Here is a 20763-nt window from a genome sequence, read left to right as displayed (position 1 = left end):
ACATAATTGCAGCATTGAAACTGTAGGTTCAGACGTCTCGTTGATAAGTTGGCACATGCCTCGACGAGATCTCTGCCACCGTATGTTTTGTAACATAAAAAATCACTGCAAATATCTAGCTATCGTGAAATATATGTTCGTATGCACTTAAAACGACAATTTAAAATTGATTATTGAAATGTTTTAACTGTCTACAACCTTCGTAAACTATACCATTGTGATGACTTCACTAGCAAACGATATTAAGTTAGAATCGAATGAATGGGATAAATGAAATATGTTCTTTGCCTTACAGATCGTACCAAAGTAATTAGTGTAAACGCGTCAAGGCGTGTTGGCAGGAATACATGCAGCGCATTTCATCGCCGAATAAACTCTTTCTCTCATTGATATGCATAATCATAACAATGCATAATATAAATTACGAAGATCATATATAGGTTAGCTTGAAAATAGCCCCAAGATTTTTGACTGAATTAACTTTTTAGCGCATTTTCTCATTTATGAAAAAATGCACTATTGTGCTCGCCATGTCCGTCTGTCCGTCCGTTCTGTCCGTCCAATTGACTTCATGTTTTCGTCGACGAGAAAATGCGCTTTCTGTCACTCACTGCGCTCTCTGTCACTGAGTTATATATTTCTTAATTATAATGTTAAGCGAGTAAATCCATGCATTTACTTCAACCATTAACAAATAATTTCATTTTCAATTTTTTGAAAAAAGTATGGACCTTCACTGTTACTTTTTAAGGCAAATTATTTTTATGTGTTCTGTGGTTTAACCGAATTTACGTTTCGGGAATCATGAAGTCAACTTTCGTTGATAAATATTTATGAAGAGTTCTTTTTATTATATTTTGTACAATTATTAAAATTCGGCATGGTACGTTCAGTCCTACCTCTTGAAAGTAAGACAAATTGGCTGAAGAAAAATTTACCCCCAGGATAATTTCTAAATGAAAGGATGAATAAGAGGGATAAATAATATGTATATAAAAGAAGTGCATTTTACGTTGAAATTATTTATTCTTGTTAAAGTCATTTTCGAGGACATGCTGAAGAAGATCAGGATGCCCGAGCGTTTTCTGATAATGTCCCTTTAATAAAATATTCCCATTCTGAACATATCCATGTTTTAATACTCTATCCCTATTGTGATAATACCCCTATAATAAAATAATCCTATTCTGATAATATCACCGCATTAAACTATTCCTATTCTGATAACATATCTATAATGCATTATTTCTATTCTGATGACATCCATATAAAAACTCTCCCTATTCTGATAATATCCCTATAATTCACTATCCCTATTCCGGTAATATCTCTACAACATCTTGAATTTCCTGATAAAATTCATAATAAATACACCTCTGCTGCGCGTTACTTCAGATGACGCTGTATCAGCAGGAAGTGACGCAAACGTTAAAAAATACACATGCGTCACCACGGTCGTAATCAATATATTATACGCAATGCAGTTATAAAGATACTCGTATACGACAGCCTGGGGATGATTAAGTAATTATTCTATGGCAGTTATACAGAATGCAAAATGCACTGAATTTAAAAATGTAAATTTTACCGAACATATAAAACAGTTACAATGAAAATAATTATGTCTTTCCAGGCTTTATTTCCTGTACGTCGTTTCATGGTTGCCAGTTTCTAGTCTTATAGGATAATTTTTGTGTAAAGAAAACATCGAGCGTACATAAATCAAGTCATTCCTAACCGATGGCGAATCCTGCAGGAGCTATCCTAGCGTCCGTCGCATCACTGATACTACTCTTTCCGTCCGGTGAGTTTCCATATGAACATATTCCACATGAAAGCATGTTTCATATGAGTATATTTCTTGAGTAAGTGCCGTATCATAACTGTTCGCTTTATCGCGCATTATGAAAAATTGAATCTTTTGTCACTGTAAGTTCAATTTCTCGTGCTCCTTGAGAGGTTTAGTAAAATTAATTAAAAATGAAATGATGAACACTGTTTGCTTCTCCATTCACTACGAATAATGGCATGAATAAGTGACATTTTTCTTATTCTTATCAGGCAGGAAATAGTTATAAGTTATATGATGAAGTAATTGTTTTATTACTTTTCGCTGCACCACGCACAACTGACAAGGGCGTATTTCTATAGATATATTGAATTATAAGCCTTTAATGTGCATCACGCTTTTTAACTAACTTTTATGCTGTCGGAACCGGTGGGGTTCACATCGAACCTTATAGGAGAGGAACTAGCAATAAAAAGTATACAATACAAGTTATTATTCATTCATATCATAAAAATTGATAAGCTGTTATAATAATAAAATTTGGTTATGCAATAAAGTAATAAATGTGAAACACACTCTAGGGGTTCGTATGATCGACCGCACCTTCCAATTCGGCATGCAAACCACGGCAAAGAAAACTTTATTGGAATAAGGAGATAATGCTGTACGAAATTTAAAAATTTTGATTCTCCCTAGCAGTAGCGTGTCTTCTGTGCGTTTCGATTTTTTGAAGTTGAAAAGTGGTTCCAATTTTAATGCCCAAAAAAGTCGCATGTAAAAAAATAGTTCCAATTTGAATTTTATGCAGTACAATCAAGTGGTTACCTGGCTATGATCACATGCTTCTAAACTCTCTACAATAATTGCGCAGATAACTTTTTTATCTGTAAAAAAGTGAAATATCTGTAAAAAAACTTGTGCTTTTTACAGATATATCTTAATGAAATTTTTCACCAATACGCTTCAAAATAATTTTGAACAGAGTTTCAAGTGGACTTTGATAATCCTGCATGACTCATCAAGATAACATGAAATCATCTCATTCATGAGCCAGCTTCTTTATCTCTGTTCATCTAATTTCAAGGCCAACCATTTTGCACAACTCAGAATGCACCTCCAAACCATCATAAAAAACTTACCAATTTCTATTTCATATATAACATTTAATTCAAAGTGCCCTGTCATTTATTCCAGGCGGTCAGTCGGTGTCCATCGTAGAAGTGCGTCTGAACGGAAGCGACGCACTTTACCTCCCCGCTAACGACACTGCCTTGGAGTGTCGATTTATCCTGGACCAGGGCGAGATCTTGGAGGAGGTCGTGTGGGTGCTCGGGGGCCGAATGCTTAAAAGTTCTACACCGAGTACGAAAAATATTTAAAAATGTTTATTACTTATTAAAAAGTATTGCTTATTAATATTTACTAATTATTGATGTTTAATATTTATACATTTCATGCTCAGAATTGTTAATTCTGAGAACGTGGAGTAGAATTCCGGGCTCGTGGGGATGGTGATGCAGTGTGGCTGAGCTGGTTGTGGTGCGTGAACTGACATGTTATGGACGTATAATAAAAACCAAGTAAATTGAACAGATTAATTTTTATTTTAAATGTAAATAGAACTTGATACTTGAGGCCCTTGCATCCGCATATCAAATGATACCAACTCAATCTTCTTTTCCTTGTGCCTAACACGCACTTACACATAAGCTTGTTCGTCATTCGTTAAAAATATATTCTGATCATAAAGGTTCTCACCACATGCTTACACAAAGCCTTTGTCATCACTCATCAAAAATACATTCTGAGAAAAAACTTTCTCTGAATATTACCGAAATTCAAGCAGATGTGACGGCCGGGGAAGTAACGTCAGACTTTTACCCTATCCCCGCCCCCTCCCGGGAGTCGTACGGCATCTACAGTTGCACGGTGCGCACCAGCGCTGGCACGGATACCCTCAAATTTGAACTCTTCGTAATAGGTAATGGTAATAGTTATCCTTAAGTTCATCCTTATTGCCTTGTCTTTACTCTTTAGTTATGAAAACGTGGCTGCCTTACCAAATTGACAGAAATGCGTGAGCGTTTGCATGGGCTACTGTGAGGGTCATCCCGGCGCTACGCCTGCGCTGAATCGAATCATTAAACTCACCCACTTACGCACGTCCCATTTATTCAATTCGTAACCTATAATTGTGAAATTGAATGTACAATTTTTAATACCCATTATTGCGCTGTTGCGAGAATTTTTTTGTTACATTTTGAATTTATTTTCTATTAAAATGGTGAAACTGGTGAATTGAGCCACTCTGGCACCCCTGCTTTCCTCAATTCGTTATCAATTATTATGAAATTGAATAAATAGTTTTTAATGCCCATTGCCTTGTGTAATGTATTTAGTTTATTAATATTGATCTTTCTTTTTGTCTCGTTTCATACAATCTTATATGTGATTGTGCTCATCAATATATTTTCAGGGAAAGTTATCACAGTTTAAACAACATGAATTTTCTTTCTCATCAACAGATATAAACTTGAACGAATACGATTACCATTCGATCTCCTCAAACAATTGTTCTTACGTATTTTCATACAAGTCTCCATTCGCCTACCCCAGAGGATCAGCATTTTGTGGGATAAGGTATTTTGACGCCACATTAGGCAGTGAACGTTGGTTGGAAGCACCGGACCCGGTGACCCCATCTAGCATTATGGAAGCATCTGCTTTACAACGAAGCTCGAATTTTCGAAGTGTCAAGATGTCGTACTCATCCGACCGCGGAGAATTTGAAGAATTAGTTGACAGTACCGGACGTATCCGATTCCAACTTAAAGAAAAACTTTTAAGTGTAAGTAATGAAGCAGTATAGTGTAAAAGTGTAATAAGTGTATTAGGCTTAAACATCCTTAATAGTTCAAAGATTATTGCAAAATACATCACTAGAATTCTCAATTCTTATATGAGAGGCACAACTAAACCTAATCTAATAGCTCTTGCTGCCTTTTAACCTTATCGAATCGTGGAAGTATTCAAAAAGGTTCGTTTCCAATAATATTAAAGGTTGAGCTCCAGTTTATATCAATATTTTCTCCTCATAACGTCATAATTGATAAATAAGTTATGAAAAGCTCTGCTTCTTACTCGGCATAATTGTACAAAATTTTCCTAGTTCCCCAACGACCTAAACGCCTCCCTTCTCTGCACCTTCGGCTTTCATTCTCCAAGAGGAAATTGGTATCCACAATCAAGATTCTCTGCCTATCACTGGGAGGAGCGTGAGTGATACAACTACAAGTCTATTTGAATTATATTATAGACAATTTTACTATAAAAATCAAATTGCTCAAATATCGTGTTACAATCATCTAGCTAGCGCAAAGTAAGTTTAGGCTCCGTAAAGGAATTTTTGAGCAATTGAGAGCAGCACAAGGCGGAAGCCGTCAGCAAAAGGTAACGAAAAAAGGTAGAGAAACAAAAATTCGGTTTACCTTTACGATAAGATTTCTCTTAAAATGTGACGAGCTGAAATTAGTCCAGGATTTGGTAGGCAAGATTCAAAGCTGAACGCTTATGAACGATATGGTTTTCGGTTTACGTTCATAAGTTTAAAACAGTTCGACAGGTAAATATCAACTAACATTTTATAATTTTCCGATTATTCCTTACACGTTTTATTAGCAAACGCACCTTGAATAACCTCCGTGTTGAAAACAATATTTAATGGTATTCAAGTTAGACCATGAATATTAATACTAATATGAATTTAAATGAACAATTGGCAAATAATAACTTGCAAATAGTAATTCGAATTGGAAAATTTAGACTGCGCTGCACAGAATAGATTTTTAATTAGGAGACAAAGGTGTATGATGTGGCAAGGAAAATGTTAGACCAGCTTCACGTTGAGTGTTCCGTCGCTATCTCAACGATAGAAGCAGGTGACTAATAGCTTAGAATAGCTTTATGTAGGAATTTTTAAGAGTAATTCAATCATGTTTTGTGAATGATGAAGAAAATTACTTTAAAAGAAATTCTCTACATACAGCTATAAGATACGACCTTAACCGCCACGGATATTTCAAAATAATTTGCTGCAGTTGGAAACACTAAAATTCATTGAAGATTTCATTGCCGAAATCTACGAATATCACGATTCACCGTAGATTTCCATCATTTATTGGGATTATTGAAATGCTGAACAATGACATTTTGAAAATTGTGACAGGAATCGAGAATTATCAACGATGAAAATGAATAATTGATATTATTAATATTTATTTATTACTGTTACTATTATTAAATATTCTTAGTAAATAATTATTCTTCAATATTATTAATTAATATTAATTAAATAACAGTGATAAGTTGCAATTTCCCTTCCATTTGTACCGAGCTGAAATATTTTTGTCCTACCTCCCTTCTGCAAAATTCCTGTGCCCCAGAAATGCTTTAAAATATTCAGGATAGTTTTTAAAGATAGTCAGTTTTTCAGGATAGTTTTAAAATATTCTTCATAGTTTTTTAAAATACTTTCAAACTCCATTTAGAAAAAATTATTTGTTTTTCAATAAAATTGCTGCATCTATTTACAATTTTAGAATCGTCGACGAAAATCGTCATAGCGCCTTCAATAGTCACCATAATAATAAAAGGCGTTTATTGCATATTATAATTAATTAATTTAACGCATGACAAAAAACATTCTTTGATTTAATTCATCCATTTAATTGCCTGGAAAAAGTGTCTGGCACTGATGTCTGCCTGGAAAAAGTGCCCAAGCGCTACATCGCTGACGGAGTGTCACTGAAATTCTCATCCTTCACCCAAGACTGCGCCGGCAAAATCTACAGCTCAGATCGCATATCTAATCTCACGGTATGCTTCATATTGATTATTGATTGCCCATCATTCAAATTTCAGTTTTAAAATTGACAAAATATCAACGGTGACATTATGCACAGTTAATATTAATTTCTCATCATTTGAATGCGTGCTGGAAATGTGGCTNTTTTGACGCCACATTAGGCCGTGAACGTTGGTTGGAAGCACCGGACCCGGTGACCCCATCTAGCATTACGGAAGCATCTGCCTTACAACGAAGCTCGAATTTTCGAAGCGTCAAGATGTCGTACTCATCCGACCGCAGAGAATTTGACGAATTGGTTGACAGTACCGGTCGGATCCGATTCCAACTTAACGAAAAACTTTTTATCGTAAGTAATGAAACAGTATAGTGTATTAGGCTTAAACATCCTTAATAGTTCTAAGATTATTGAAAAATACATTACTGAAAATCACAATTTTTATATGAGAGGCACTACTAAACCCAATCTAAAAGCTTTTGCTGCCTTAACCTTATCGAATCATGGGTAGTATTCATAAGTATTCAAAAAGGTTCAGTAATATTCATAAGTATTCTAAAAGGTTCATTTTCAAGAATATTCAAGGTTGAGCTTTCAAGTTTATATCAATATTTTCTCCTCATAACGTCATAATTGATAAATAAGTTATGAAAAGCTCTGCTTCTTACTCGGCATAATTGTACAAAATTTTCCTAGTTCCCCAACGACCTAAACGCCTCCCTTCTCTGCACCTTCGGCTTTCATTCTCCAAGAGGAAATTGGTATCCACAATCAAGATTCTCTGCCTATCACTGGGAGGAGCGTGAGTGATACAACTACAAGTCTATTTGAATTATATTATAGACAATTTTACTATAAAAATCAAATTGCTCAAATATCGTGTTACAATCATCTAGCTAGCGCAAAGTAAGTTTAGGCTCCGTAAAGGAATTTTTGAGCAATTGAGAGCAGCACAAGGCGGAAGCCGTCAGCAAAAGGTAACGAAAAAAGGTAGAGAAACAAAAATTCGGTTTACCTTTACGATAAGATTTCTCTTAAAATGTGACGAGCTGAAATTAGTCCAGGATTTGGTAGGCAAGATTCAAAGCTGAACGCTTATGAACGATATGGTTTTCGGTTTACGTTCATAAGTTTAAAACAGTTCGACAGGTAAATATCAACTAACATTTTATAATTTTCCGATTATTCCTTACACGTTTTATTAGCAAACGCACCTTGAATAACCTCCGTGTTGAAAACAATATTTAATGGTATTCAAGTTAGACCATGAATATTAATACTAATATGAATTTAAATGAACAATTGGCAAATAATAACTTGCAAATAGTAATTCGAATTGGAAAATTTAGACTGCGCTGCACAGAATAGATTTTTAATTAGGAGACAAAGGTGTATGATGTGGCAAGGAAAATGTTAGACCAGCTTCACGTTGAGTGTTCCGTCGCTATCTCAACGATAGAAGCAGGTGACTAATAGCTTAGAATAGCTTTATGTAGGAATTTTTAAGAGTAATTCAATCATGTTTTGTGAATGATGAAGAAAATTACTTTAAAAGAAATTCTCTTCAAACAGCAACAAGATACGACCATAACCTGCACGTATATTTCAAAATAATTTGCTGCAGTTGGAAACACTAAAATTCATTGAAGATTTCATTGCCGAAATCTACGAATATCACGATTCACCGTGGATTTCCATCATTTATTGGGATTATTGAAATGCTGAACAATGACATTTTGCCAAATGTGACGGGAATCGAGAATTATCAACGATGAAAATGAATAATTAATAGTATTAATATTTATTTATTACTGTTACTATTATTAAATATTTATTCTTCAATATTATTTATTAATATTAATTAAATAATAGTGATAAGTTGCAATTTCCGTTCCATTTGTACCGTTTATTATTTGTGCAAATTTGGATTATTGAGAGCTGAAATATTTTTGTCCTACCTCCCTTCTGCAAAATTCCTGTGCCCCAGAAATGCTTTAAAATATTCAGAAATACTTCATAGTTTTTAAAAATACTTTCAAACTCCGTTTGGAAAAAATTATTTGTTTTCCAATAAAATTGCTGCATCTAGTTACAACGATTTAAAAATCGTCGACGAAAATCGTCATATCGCCGTCAATAGTCACCATAATAATAAAATGCGTCTATTGCATATTATAATTAATTAATTTAAATTAAATTAAATCAAAAAACTTTCTTTGATTTAATTCATCCATTTAATTGCCTGGAAAAAGTGTCTGGCACTGATGTCTGCCTGGAAAAAGTGCCCAAGCGCTACATCGCTGACGGAGTGTCACTGAAATTCTCATCCTTCACCCAAGACTGCGCCGGCAAAATCTACAGCTCAGATCGCATATCTAATCTCACGGTATGCTTCATATTGATTATTGATTGCCCATCATTCAAATTTCAGTTTTAAAATTGACAAAATATCAACGGTGACATTATGCACAGTTAATATTAATTTCTCATCATTTGAATGCGTGCTGGAAATGTGGCTAACCACTAAATTTTTGTAAGTCATTATTTTTTTTCTATATACGAGTGGCAAGCAGCGGTAGGTTTAAATACAGCTTGTGTGAAAATAAAAATATTGTATAGGTACTATTAATACAACACAACATAAATTAATATATGCCATTACTCTGTTTAATATGTACACGTTTGATTGTTTCCACACAGGCGACTCTGCTGTGCGACAAGACGCACGACTCCCGCACCATAGAGATTTTGTGCAAATTTTGGATGTTGATAGATAAAATATTATTTTTGTCTTACCTCCCTCCCGGAAGGTCGCTGTATTCCAAAAATATTTCAAAATATTCTGGAATATTTCATAATTATCTAAAATACTCCCAAGCTCTATTTACTTTCAAATCGAGAAACTATGTATTTTCCAATAAAATTGCTGCATCATCATGTTACAACGACTTAAAAATCGTCAACGAAATTATCATAATCGTCATAACCCTAATCATCGTCATAATCGTCATAACCCTAATCATCGTCATAATTGTCATAACCCTAATAATATAAGGCATATTATAATTAATTAATTTAATCAGCGAAAAAAACTTTCTTTGATTTGATTCATCCATTTCATTTAACAGACTATTCAGATGCCTGCCTGGTAGAAGTACCTAAGCGCTACATCACTGATGGACTGTCACTGAAATTCTCCGCCTTCTCTGAAAACTGCGCCGGCAAAATCTACAGCTCAAATCGCCTGTCTAATCTCACGGTATGCTTCACATTGATTATTGATTACCATCATTAAGATTTATTTTTCGCTATTGCTAAAATATCGACGGTGACATTGTAGCGGGATAACTACGCTCCATATACAAAGTTACTGGGTCTCTGCAACCGGGCCCTAACGTACGAGTATGAATGAAAACCGGTTCAGCAAATTTACAAAGGCCATAAGGTTTACTTAAATTTCATGGAAAACTGGCATCCACTACACAGGACTATCACTAAATGCATCTAGGTTTACGAACACAGACATTATATGGACATTAACTACAGTTATTTACAGTCATTACAAAGTGTGGTAAGTCAGGTAAAGGTAGGCTGCCTACTAGCATTCTGCTGTTTCCCTAGACAATCTACGCATACTTTTTATCGTCGGTCTTCGTTAGAGAGGTGCGGCGGCTGAAGAAACTAATAGCATGGCCAAAGCTGGCCCGCTACAACATAATGAACGGTTAATGTTAATTTCTGATCATTTGAATGCGTGCTGTAAATGTGGCTGACCATTCTATTTGTGTAAGCTATTATTATTTTTTCTATAAACGAGTGACAAGCAGCGGCAGGTTTAAATACAGCATGTGTGAAAATAAGAATATTATATATTCTTAACGAAACACAACATAAATTAATATATATATATTTACTTTATACTATACGTATACGTTTGATTGCTTCCACGCAGGCGACTCTGCTGTGCGACAAGTCGCACGACTCTCGCACGCTGGTCTGCCGAGACAATGTCTGGAAGCTGCAGGCTGGGGAACAACTTCTTGCCGAATACGACGTCTACATCGGGAACTTCAATAAGTCGTGCCCTCGTGACTTATTATCAACAGGTCCTAACGGTAATAAGTCATTACAATGAGTAATTTATCCAATAATTAATAAGCGATGCAATTTCTAATTAGTGTAATGAGTGTTACAATATGAAATGAAAAAAGCGCTACAGATATCAATTTAAAAACATGCCGATTTGTTGGGGATCATGGTAAATTTTTTCGCAGTAATCCATATCTTATTCTTGAGTTTTTATCTCAAATAATACCTAGTATTAGTACCTATTCATCCTGAAATCACACTTTATAACGCTGCAAACATATTGTTCGTCATTAATATGAAAAATTATTGTTAGTTACGTCGTATCAAGAGCATAAAATGGCCATTGTAAACCTTCAATTTTTGTTTTCAACCCCAAATTCGTGTTTAATTGAATCAGGAAATTAAACTGAAACCCTGAGAAACACAAAATGTTACTGATAAAAACGTTATTAAAAGTAACTCCTTGGCCTTCAACAAAATTTGGAGCAAATAAAAGCGTCTGGACAACTACATACTAATAGTCACATGCACATGTATAATATTCAATTGAACGATCCGAAACTCAAACAAGACCCAAACTAGCGTTTCATTGTTTTCATACCCAAGCAACACAATCCTTATCCAATCGAAAGATATAGTATTTACAACCCTGATCACATATTAATATTTACAGTTAAGTTATTGCAAACTACTATATTACATTCCATCAATTAATAATATTTTACCAGGTGTCTGTAGCTCAAGCGTTCCAAGCGCCTCCCTCCTGGGGCTGGCGCTAGCATTGCAGCGGTTCTACGTCAGGTAGCGACCACGGCGGCAACTTCTGAAGAAGTTATCTGCAGCGAGAGTTACAAAGTAGTTTTTGATGTTGAAACTCATCAAGCAAGAGAGTTGTTCATCATTAGACAAGCAGTATTCATTATAACTAGACAGTTAAATAAAATAATCCATAAATTTTGACATGATGTATCAGTAATGAAAAATGTTGCACTATATTTAAATGGTCATGAAATCGTGAAGATGATATCAAGAAAACCAGTCGTTTAACCTTTAATTTTTGTGACCAATGGCAGGGTCGGTTATTTGTAAATAAACGTAAATTAAACATATAAATAATTCCTTTTCTAAACTTCTCCAGACCACGACCAATAGAAGAGGTTTTCCAATTATAGTCGTCATTTATTATCAGCAAGTTACTGATACCTAAAATAATATTATTGATATTAAAAAAATTAATTTTGCACACTTTCCAGTCTAAAGGTAATTAGAATGACAGGTGCTTGTATTACGCTTGACGATTTCAAGAAATGTTCTCCATTGTAACAAAGAACATGAGGTGACCGTGTTCCATCACTGCAGAACATGTGCAATACACGTTCAGACGAGTATATACAAATAATAGTTAGAATTCATAACACATTCCTTATCACATTGCGCTTCGCATTGATGTTTCCAATGATGAGTTGCTCTGTAAATATTTATTGTTTTAAATGGATACATTGTTNCCTCTACTACCCTCTTGACACCTCAACTACCCTCTTGACACCTCTACCACCCTCTTGACACCTCTACTACTTCTTGACACCTCTACTACCCTCTTGACACCTGCTGACATCATCGTTAGGAACATATGGGTCGGCACACACGTTTTTTTCCGACTCATAAAAGTCCCGATAAGAGTGACGTCAATTGGAGATTACATTATATTATCTCGAACATTAGCCATTCATCCGCTTAACTAACCATTGTATATAGTGGTTTATAGAGGACATCCTGTGTATAATATCACACCTGTATACTCTGAATAAATAAATGGGTCACATTGTCCAAATAAAGCCACACTTTTTTCACGTAGTGGTGATATGCTACTTTTGTTGAGGCAAAATGGTTGAGTATAAGTGCTTCCTTTTTTTGGAAAAATTTCACTTATTTCTCAAGGTGTTCTTGACCCAATTTTGATTCATGTTTGCTTTAAGCGCTTTTGTTGCAATTTATTAACAGGTACATCGGAGAAATCCGGCGTGCTACTAAATGGTCGTAGAACAGCTTATTTAGTTTAACGTGTAGAACAGCTTAATGAAAATAGAGCAGCAAGGCTACTTAATTAATTAATCATAGCGTTGGTTTCGCTGAATTGTTAGTTTCTTAGTTGTTTCCGTGTCCACGATTTATAACTTGGTCCGTCCATGTTGTCTTGATATCATGACAATCAACATTATTTCGTTCTAAGTGACTAAATATCATTATTACCTTCACTGCTGACAAAGCTCAATACGTAATCTTTTTCTCTCGAAAAATTTGTTCACGAAATAAATAGTTGACCTTAATTACAATTCCATTGCAATTATTTTATAATTTCATTAGGTTTGTATGCACAGCTTACGCCTCGAACATGCAGAAATTTCAACGTTAGCTTCAGTCTATGATTTCGAAAAGAGGTGCCGGTCATTATCCTAAATTTTGTTTATTTTTAAGTGTTTAGTTCGAAACATCATCATATATTAATTATACCTACATAGTAAATTTTGATCCTTTTTCGCAGAACTCAATTGTACATTACATCTTAATAAACATTACACGCCCTGGCTACTGACTGAGAATGCCTTTACTGATGAATTAAAGAGCTGCGAGGTATGAGGAAGAACTTATACTGACGAATAAAAGAGCTGCGAGGTATGAGGAAGAACTTATACTGATGAAAAAGAGAGCTGCGAGGTATGAGGAAGAACTTATACTGACGAATAAAAGAGCTGCGAGGTATGAGGAAGAACTTATACTGATGAATTAAAGAGCTGCGAGGTATGAGGAAGAACTTATACTGATGAATAAAACAGCTGCGAGGTATGAGGAAGAACTTATACTGATGAATAAAACAGCTGCGAGGTATGAGGAAGAACTTATACTGATGAATTAAAGAGCTGCGAGGTATGAGGAAGAACTTATACTGATGAAAAAGAGCGGCTAGGTAAGAGGAAGAACCTATATGTATATACTGACGAATTAAAGAGCTGCGAGGTATGAGGAGGAACTTATACTGATGAATAAAAGAGCTGCGAGGTATGATGAAGAACTTATACTGATGAAAAAGAGCGGCTAGGTATGAGGAAGAACCTATATGTATATACTGATGAATTAAAGAGCGGCTCCCGGCAGGTCTATTACGGAGAACTTTCACTTGCGTTTTGGTGATTAAACAGAACAGGATAAATTTAATTAATTTCTCGTAGTCAATTCGTATGGATTGTTCGCAAGAGACGTGTCAAAATCAATATATCGATTTGAATTAAATACATTAGATTTGGAACAAGCATTTACAATTTTTTTCGATTTATTAGTATTTATTACAACTATTCGAAATAAAACAAAAGAATAATCTTAATATCACATCTAAAACAAATGTAAAGAATTGCTTTTTCAATAGAAGAATTTCTTAACGTTAGATTAACTTCTTCTATTAACGTTAGAAATCTTCGTTATTTCTTAACGCTAGGCAGAAGCATTTCTTAACGTTAGGCGTATTTATTTAAAAATTACGTTTGGAAAACAGAAATTCCGGCGATGATGTTTATGATTGACATGGGCTCTGTATAGGTCCCGTATGATCATAATCTAATGCTATTTAATCTTGATTCATGTCTGCTATTAATTAGTTCCATATGCGTATCTTCGTTGAATTTTTATTCACAATTTGAGTGTATATCTTCTAATAAAATATCAGTATTGGAAATAAATTAAATAATTAAGTTCAGTTAAAAATCACAGATAATGTTTATTATATTTTCAAAGAAAAAATCTCTACTGTCCAGTTGATTTTCGTATCCGATCTTTATTAAATTATTACTTACATTGGTTTTTAATATTGTGCTGAAAACAGAACGTATCAAACTGGGAAGAGTTTCTGGCTAGTATCATTCGGTATGACGACGAGGCTAGCGTCGGGTGTGCTGCATACAACTTCATGCAATACACGACACTGCACTGCTTTATACAACTTCATGCAATACACGACACTGCACTGCTTCATACAACTTCATGCAATACACGACACTGCACTGCTTCANATGTCAATTTTATTTTCATTCTTTAATTTCAATAAAGATTCATATTGAAAAAACTAACAAGAAGCTAATAAATAAAACTAATTCTCTGGTCTTTAACAAAACTTGCTTAAGAGAAGAAATTCTGCCAGCCTATACTAATATTAATTAATTCTATATGCGTATCTTCGTTAAATTTCTATTCACAATTTGAGTGTATATCTTCTGATAAAATATCAGTATTGAAAATAATTAAGTTCAGTTAAAAATCACAGGTAATGTTTATTATATTTTCAAAGAAAAAATATCTACTGTTCTATTGATTTTCGTATCCGATCTTTATTAAATAAAAAAGACTGGGATGAGTTTCTGGCTAGCATCATTCGGTATGACGACGAGGCTAGCATCGGGAGTTCTTCATACAACTTCATTCAATACACGACACTGCACTGCTTCATACAACTTCATGCAATACACGACACTGCACTGGTGAGTCGAATGTGGTGAGTGAAACGAATTGGTGAGTATTAATCAAGTGAAAATGTGAAAATTACATATTGTTCATTTGATTAAATCTCATCGGTTCATCTCTTGAGAAGAAGGTAAATTTTTAATTCAGTTTAATAACCTTGAATTAAAAAAAAACTATACATGATCATCTCAAGACGACTTGTCGGCAATGAAAATGATCAACTGTGTAATTGAAGAAAGAAATTGTTGGAAGGGAACAGAAACAGCAACGTTTCTACTAGCACGACAGAGAAGGTTTACGGAAAAGCAAGAAATGCTGACTGGACGATGACTCTACTTTTTTAAATAATATAATTAATCGCCTTCAGTCACATTTGGAAACAAAACACGCATATTTCATCACAAATTTATGGTGGCGTAGTTATCGCAATGCAAAATTTCCACAATATTTTTTTCCTTACGTTATTTGAAAGACAATAAACGGGAAAAGTAGCGGCAATTTTTTTCTCTCTTCATTAATATCACTTCTCTTCAGAAGCACTTTAGTACTCTTATAAATTTAAAAATGTTTCATACCAATAATTCAAACGCAGTCTCACAAAATATAAAATAGGACTTCAAATCGTCGAGATTTTCTCATCGGTTAGAACTGACCTTCAACTTCACCTTTATCAAGATTTTTATCAGATCAGGGAATATTTTAATTATCCACTGTACACAATTTCAACTCGTGAATATTGAAGATAATCATTAGGGATGATTGAAGTTGCCGTGTTTCTGCAAAGCGTCATTTATTTACAACCTATATTAAATGAATAGCGCACATTGTTCCTATCGTTAACATAATAACTAAAGGAGTATCTAAGCTAAAATGATATAAAAATGCATAGGTTTCATATAATGATTTTATATTCTTAAGCTTAACGCTACCATTTGCATACAAAATAATCCAACTTCGTGTAACTTTTATAGACGAAAGTCTCAGTAATTCGCGTTAAAATATACGAAAATATTCTTAACGTTGCGAGCTCATCGTCGATTTATTTATTACTTATTGCAAATCGTCTGCAAACGTCAATATGATATAAATCTTTTGTCTATAATAATAAAAAACTCTATAGTCCATATTGACCTAATTTTAATTTTACGATGACTGTCCATGCGTAAACATCTGCTATTTGAAATTGGGCAAGAAAATGTGAGAGTTATAAGAATTTTGATATGGTAGTTTTTTATGAGTCCTTTATGGCAATGAGTATATATTTTATAATTGGTGAGTCAGCGCTTCTATAGAAATGATTCTTCCAATTAACATTATTTTGCGTGCGGCTGGGATATTACTATAGAAGTCATGCGTCCAGCTGCTTTGACGACACTCAGGGCCGACCAGTTTCCTTAATCATAGATAAAACGATGAAAATTTTAGCTTACTCTACTCTCTAAAGTCATTGCAATATTTAAGGTACTAAATTTTTAAAATATCGATGCCCAGAAAGTACTCGTTTGTCACGAGTGTGTTTGACTTCAGAATTTAATTATAGACAATAATGTTGCAATTCAGGTCTCATAGAAGCTACAAGCATTGTTGATTAAAGATAATTTGTTTATATTTGTAAGTTGGTCAGAACAAAACAAATCCGCAGGGAAGTTAACGAGCGTCGCACTTCACCCTCCGAACGTGATGGGCACTCGAGTGGCCGGCCGGCGGTCCAGACCTGGAAATATTAGTTAACTTTATTTGGCTGTATCATGGACTTAAATATTTAAATTAAAATTTGTAAATTAAAATTAAATGTCAAAAGTTTATAAGCACACAATACAATACTACCAATGTTTATTTATACACGAACTGAGTTGATTAACTTGAGGTTGGGTCCTGTGAGTCTGTAGGTTTTTTTTCCACGTGTTCATGACACGTCAAGTCTCTCGAGCCAATTTACGATTGTATGCTGTCATTTAAACCTTTGTTATTCTAAGTCATAGATGCGAATCGTAGCAGAGTTAGCTTTGTAAACATGTATGGAATTTGTAATTTTTTAGTTTGATAACTATTATTAGAATAATTCCTTAATCATCTGTCGATTTATTTAATCTGTTGTTATCGACAACACTTAATCTGTTGTTAATTATCGCTGTTGAAAATGTTGTTAATTTTCGCTGTTGAAAATCTGCTCTGGTTTGACTCACCGGTAGCGAACGATGGGAGTTCAGAGAGTCGTAATCGAGCCGCAAAGTTCACATTCGTGCATCTGTGAAGAGAAATAATTAAGAGTGATTACGTCAAGGTCTACTACAGATATGTGACACAAATACAGATCTCGGTTGAGGAAAATTCGAAACAGAAATTAATATGTCCTGTCGGAATTTTTTTGAAAACCATGTTTGCTTCCTGAAGTTTTAGATTTAACATGTAAGAATAAGTCTGAAAAAGATAAATCACTGTAAATCATAAAAATTAGATCATCATCTTCTTAAATCTTTGCAATTCATGGCTAAGAGGCCAAAAAATTAGTTTAACTAATGAACGCGAACTAATAAATAGCTTCAATTCAACTCGAGTTTAGCATTCTTTCGCACAAAATGTGTGGCTTTACTTCTAACCATCCATTACCTACAAATTTGTGAGAGCAGAATATGAATGTATTCTAAGAGTACCTTACCCCTCACAAGTGGTCTGTGGCACTCTTCTCTACTGACTGTCGAATTTATGTTTCGAACGTATTCTAGATAACTGCATTGTTTAAGTGAAATTCTGTCCATGGATTGGAATTTATAGAGGTTGTATCAGAACTTGAATTGCTAATTATGAATGCAGCAAATGAGATCATTCCTCAGAGATCTTCGGGAATCACCCGGTCCCGCAGTTAGTCCCACCTATAACCCGTTCTACAGGTGGAATCAACTGTCGTGAATAGTTCTATTCTCTCAGTCTCACCTGCAAGAATGATCTACTGTCAGGTAGACTTTACCCTTCTTCGTCTTCGTCCTTTACCCTTCGACGGTAGAGCGGCACCGAGATGGAGGAGCTAGGCGTGGGTTCGAGCCCCGGGAAGCTCATATAGATATAATGTCTCGGTGTCGCTAGTGGACGGCTAGTGGTCGCTAGTGGAGTCACCGTCATTAAGGTGGCGCTTTCAGCATGGCCTTGGGTGTGTGTCCCTAAACACTCCGGGTATGTTGCCTGGGGGGATCTTAAGGTCTAACTTGCAGATGTTGTGTTCAGCTTTTCTGTCGTGGCAAAACTACCAGCGATCAGTTCTGAAGACCTGATCCTACTTCCTCTCACCTAGAGATGTAGTTATCATTCCCGCAGACGTGACTCCTCCTGGTCTCACCTGCAGAGATTGTGATCGTATCGCTGGCCGGTGCTGCAGGTTTCGTCGGTATAGCAGTAGCACGCGCAGTCTTTTTCGCTCCAGTAATGTGTTTGGTTTTTATCGCTGCACTTGCTCTGCTCATCCCTGTAAGAGTGAGGATACAAATATAAATCATGTCGAAAAAAACAATTAGTTCATTTTTAGTAGCACTTCGGGGGCTATTCTGAACCTACATTTACTCGAATCAGACTCATTTGTCTGCTTCTATTTTTAAATTGCTTATGATATTAGAATAGAAGAATAGAATAGAAGTGTCGGCACTGTAGAAATAGGCATATGGCATGTTGCCGATTCTTGTACTTTTCGTGACTTGATTCCAAAAGGGATCCGGCCTTATGAACCCGATCTTTTCATAACTGACGATTGTTTGAGATAGCTGCTGGACTTATTGCCAGGCCCGTAAGGTGCTATAGCGATTCAAGACTGAACATATGCTCCTGTATAGCTTCGTCTAGTCTGTTCTTGAAGGCGTTCATACTCTGAGAGTCAACGATGCTATCACGGAGGCTGTTCCACATGTCGGCGACTCGAAGCGAGAAGAAATGTTGTCGCATGGATGTGTTACAAAGCAGTTTTTTTAGTTTATAGCCTTGGGCCCTGGTTTTGTTCTTGTATAAAATTTTAGGACTCCTACTGAGACCTTGCGTAAACCATGGATATACTTATATACCTCAATGAGGTCACCACGCAGACGTCGAAAACAGTCATGGAAGCTTCATAATCTTTAATCTTTCTTCATAATATTTGCCTTTTAATCCCGGAATTATCCATGTTGCACGTCTTTGAACTCTCTCGACTAAATTTTTGTCATTTTCTAGTTTTTTTATGAACACGCGGTGTTTCCAAACGCTAGGTTCGGACGCACGACAGAGATAAACAACAGTTTCATCGCTTCTGCATCTATAGGTACTCGTATATGAGCGTCTGATCAGTCCTAGTCGTTTACCTTTTGGCTTCATCAACTTGATCGATTAAGGTTTGAGCTGAACTGATTCCGTACAGTGTTCCATTGCACGGCTAACTTCAACGGAAATCTTGATGAAATATTTTTTCACATATGAGGCTGGAAACTGTAAGGACTCACATGGACGGTCGTAGACCAAGAAACGACAAAGAATTCAAAGAGAAACCTGAATACATCATGCGTTTCTTTGCGAAGTAAAAACAAATTATTTATTTGTTGGACGCTAAACAATATTAATAAGTTGCCAGATGGAAACAAATTCGATGGTCTAGACCGTATTTTGCACCTTTCTGATCGCCAAAGACTTACTGATTTTTGCAGACGCAGCGACAGTTGGTAGAGTTGTAGTCTTGAATTGCCGGGTTACAGTCCTGTTCCTGAATGCGACACTGGCATTCACACTGGTTGTGCGCCTCTTCGTCTATTGTGATGTAGCTGTACAGTAATCATTATTAGATTAATTGCGACACCATGATCGGGGGCCAGGCAACGGTAGGTACATGAAAGAATTAACGATATTTTAAAATATACTTCAAAAATAGTTGAGTTCAAATCATAGACCTTGAGGGTGCCAAGCGGGTTCGACGTTGGGTTCGACGATCAGGGTTCGACTGTTGTCGTACGGGCCGCGTGTACCGACGTTTCTTGACGCCGGCAGAAGGTCTCGAGGAAATTAACTTCTCCGCCCGCATAATCTGCTTGGGAGGAAGACCCGCTATGCAACATGGATCAGAAGTGGCAGTAAAGAAATTTGCAGTGGGTCATAGAGTACGCGGTCGGCTTAATTCCTTCGTTCAAGGTTTTTTGAAAGAATACTGTCAATGGGCCGGCCAGAACGGATGCTAATTCTTTGAGCAATCTGGGATGGAAGCCGTCTGGTCCACATGACTTGTTGGGATTATGAGCTACCAGGCGCTCGAGAACCTCTTCTTCGTGTTCGAGATGAATTCGAGATTCATGCTATTCCGAATCTCGTCATGCTACATTAAATCATTCAGAACTCAGCGGAAAACGTTTAAACAAAATTATGGTTAGTAAAGAAAAACTCGTTCAAATTCACCTTCAGCATGAAAGTCCCATTAAGTCCCGTCTTGAAATTTCACGGAAAATCTTTATTATTTCCTGAATAATTGTTACACTCACCAAATTAATATCAGTTTTCACATTTTTCAAT

General features: G+C 35.5%; 1 protein-coding gene and 1 long non-coding RNA gene across 2 annotated transcripts; one reads left to right on the top strand and one right to left on the bottom strand.

Moving 5' to 3' along the window:
- Positions 1–1598: 1598 nt before the first annotated feature.
- On the top strand, positions 1599–11702 carry LOC108683096. Its single transcript, XM_018172378.2, has 9 exons — positions 1599–1804; positions 2984–3151; positions 3636–3770; positions 4315–4444; positions 6810–7002; positions 7348–7453; positions 8904–9037; positions 10604–10766; positions 11469–11702. The coding sequence occupies exons 1-9, from the start codon at positions 1741–1743 to the stop codon at positions 11543–11545; spliced, it is 1170 nt and encodes a 389-aa protein (XP_018027867.2). The 5' UTR covers positions 1599–1740; the 3' UTR covers positions 11546–11702.
- A 4907-nt stretch (positions 11703–16609) lies between these two features.
- Positions 16610–20020, bottom strand: LOC108683093. Its single transcript, XR_007156840.1, has 4 exons — positions 19899–20020; positions 18584–18709; positions 17436–17497; positions 16610–16963 (listed from the first exon to the last, which is right to left on the bottom strand). It is a non-coding gene; the product is annotated as an uncharacterized LOC108683093 (long non-coding RNA).
- Between the last annotated feature and the right edge of the window lie 743 nt (positions 20021–20763).

Source organism: Hyalella azteca, unplaced genomic scaffold (genome assembly GCF_000764305.2).
Source record: "Hyalella azteca isolate HAZT.00-mixed unplaced genomic scaffold, Hazt_2.0.2 contig8537, whole genome shotgun sequence".
In the NCBI taxonomy this organism is placed as follows: domain Eukaryota; kingdom Metazoa; phylum Arthropoda; class Malacostraca; order Amphipoda; family Hyalellidae; genus Hyalella; species Hyalella azteca.
The sequence above is the reverse complement of the archived record's forward strand: the minus strand, read 5'-3'. Positions and strand labels throughout refer to the sequence as shown.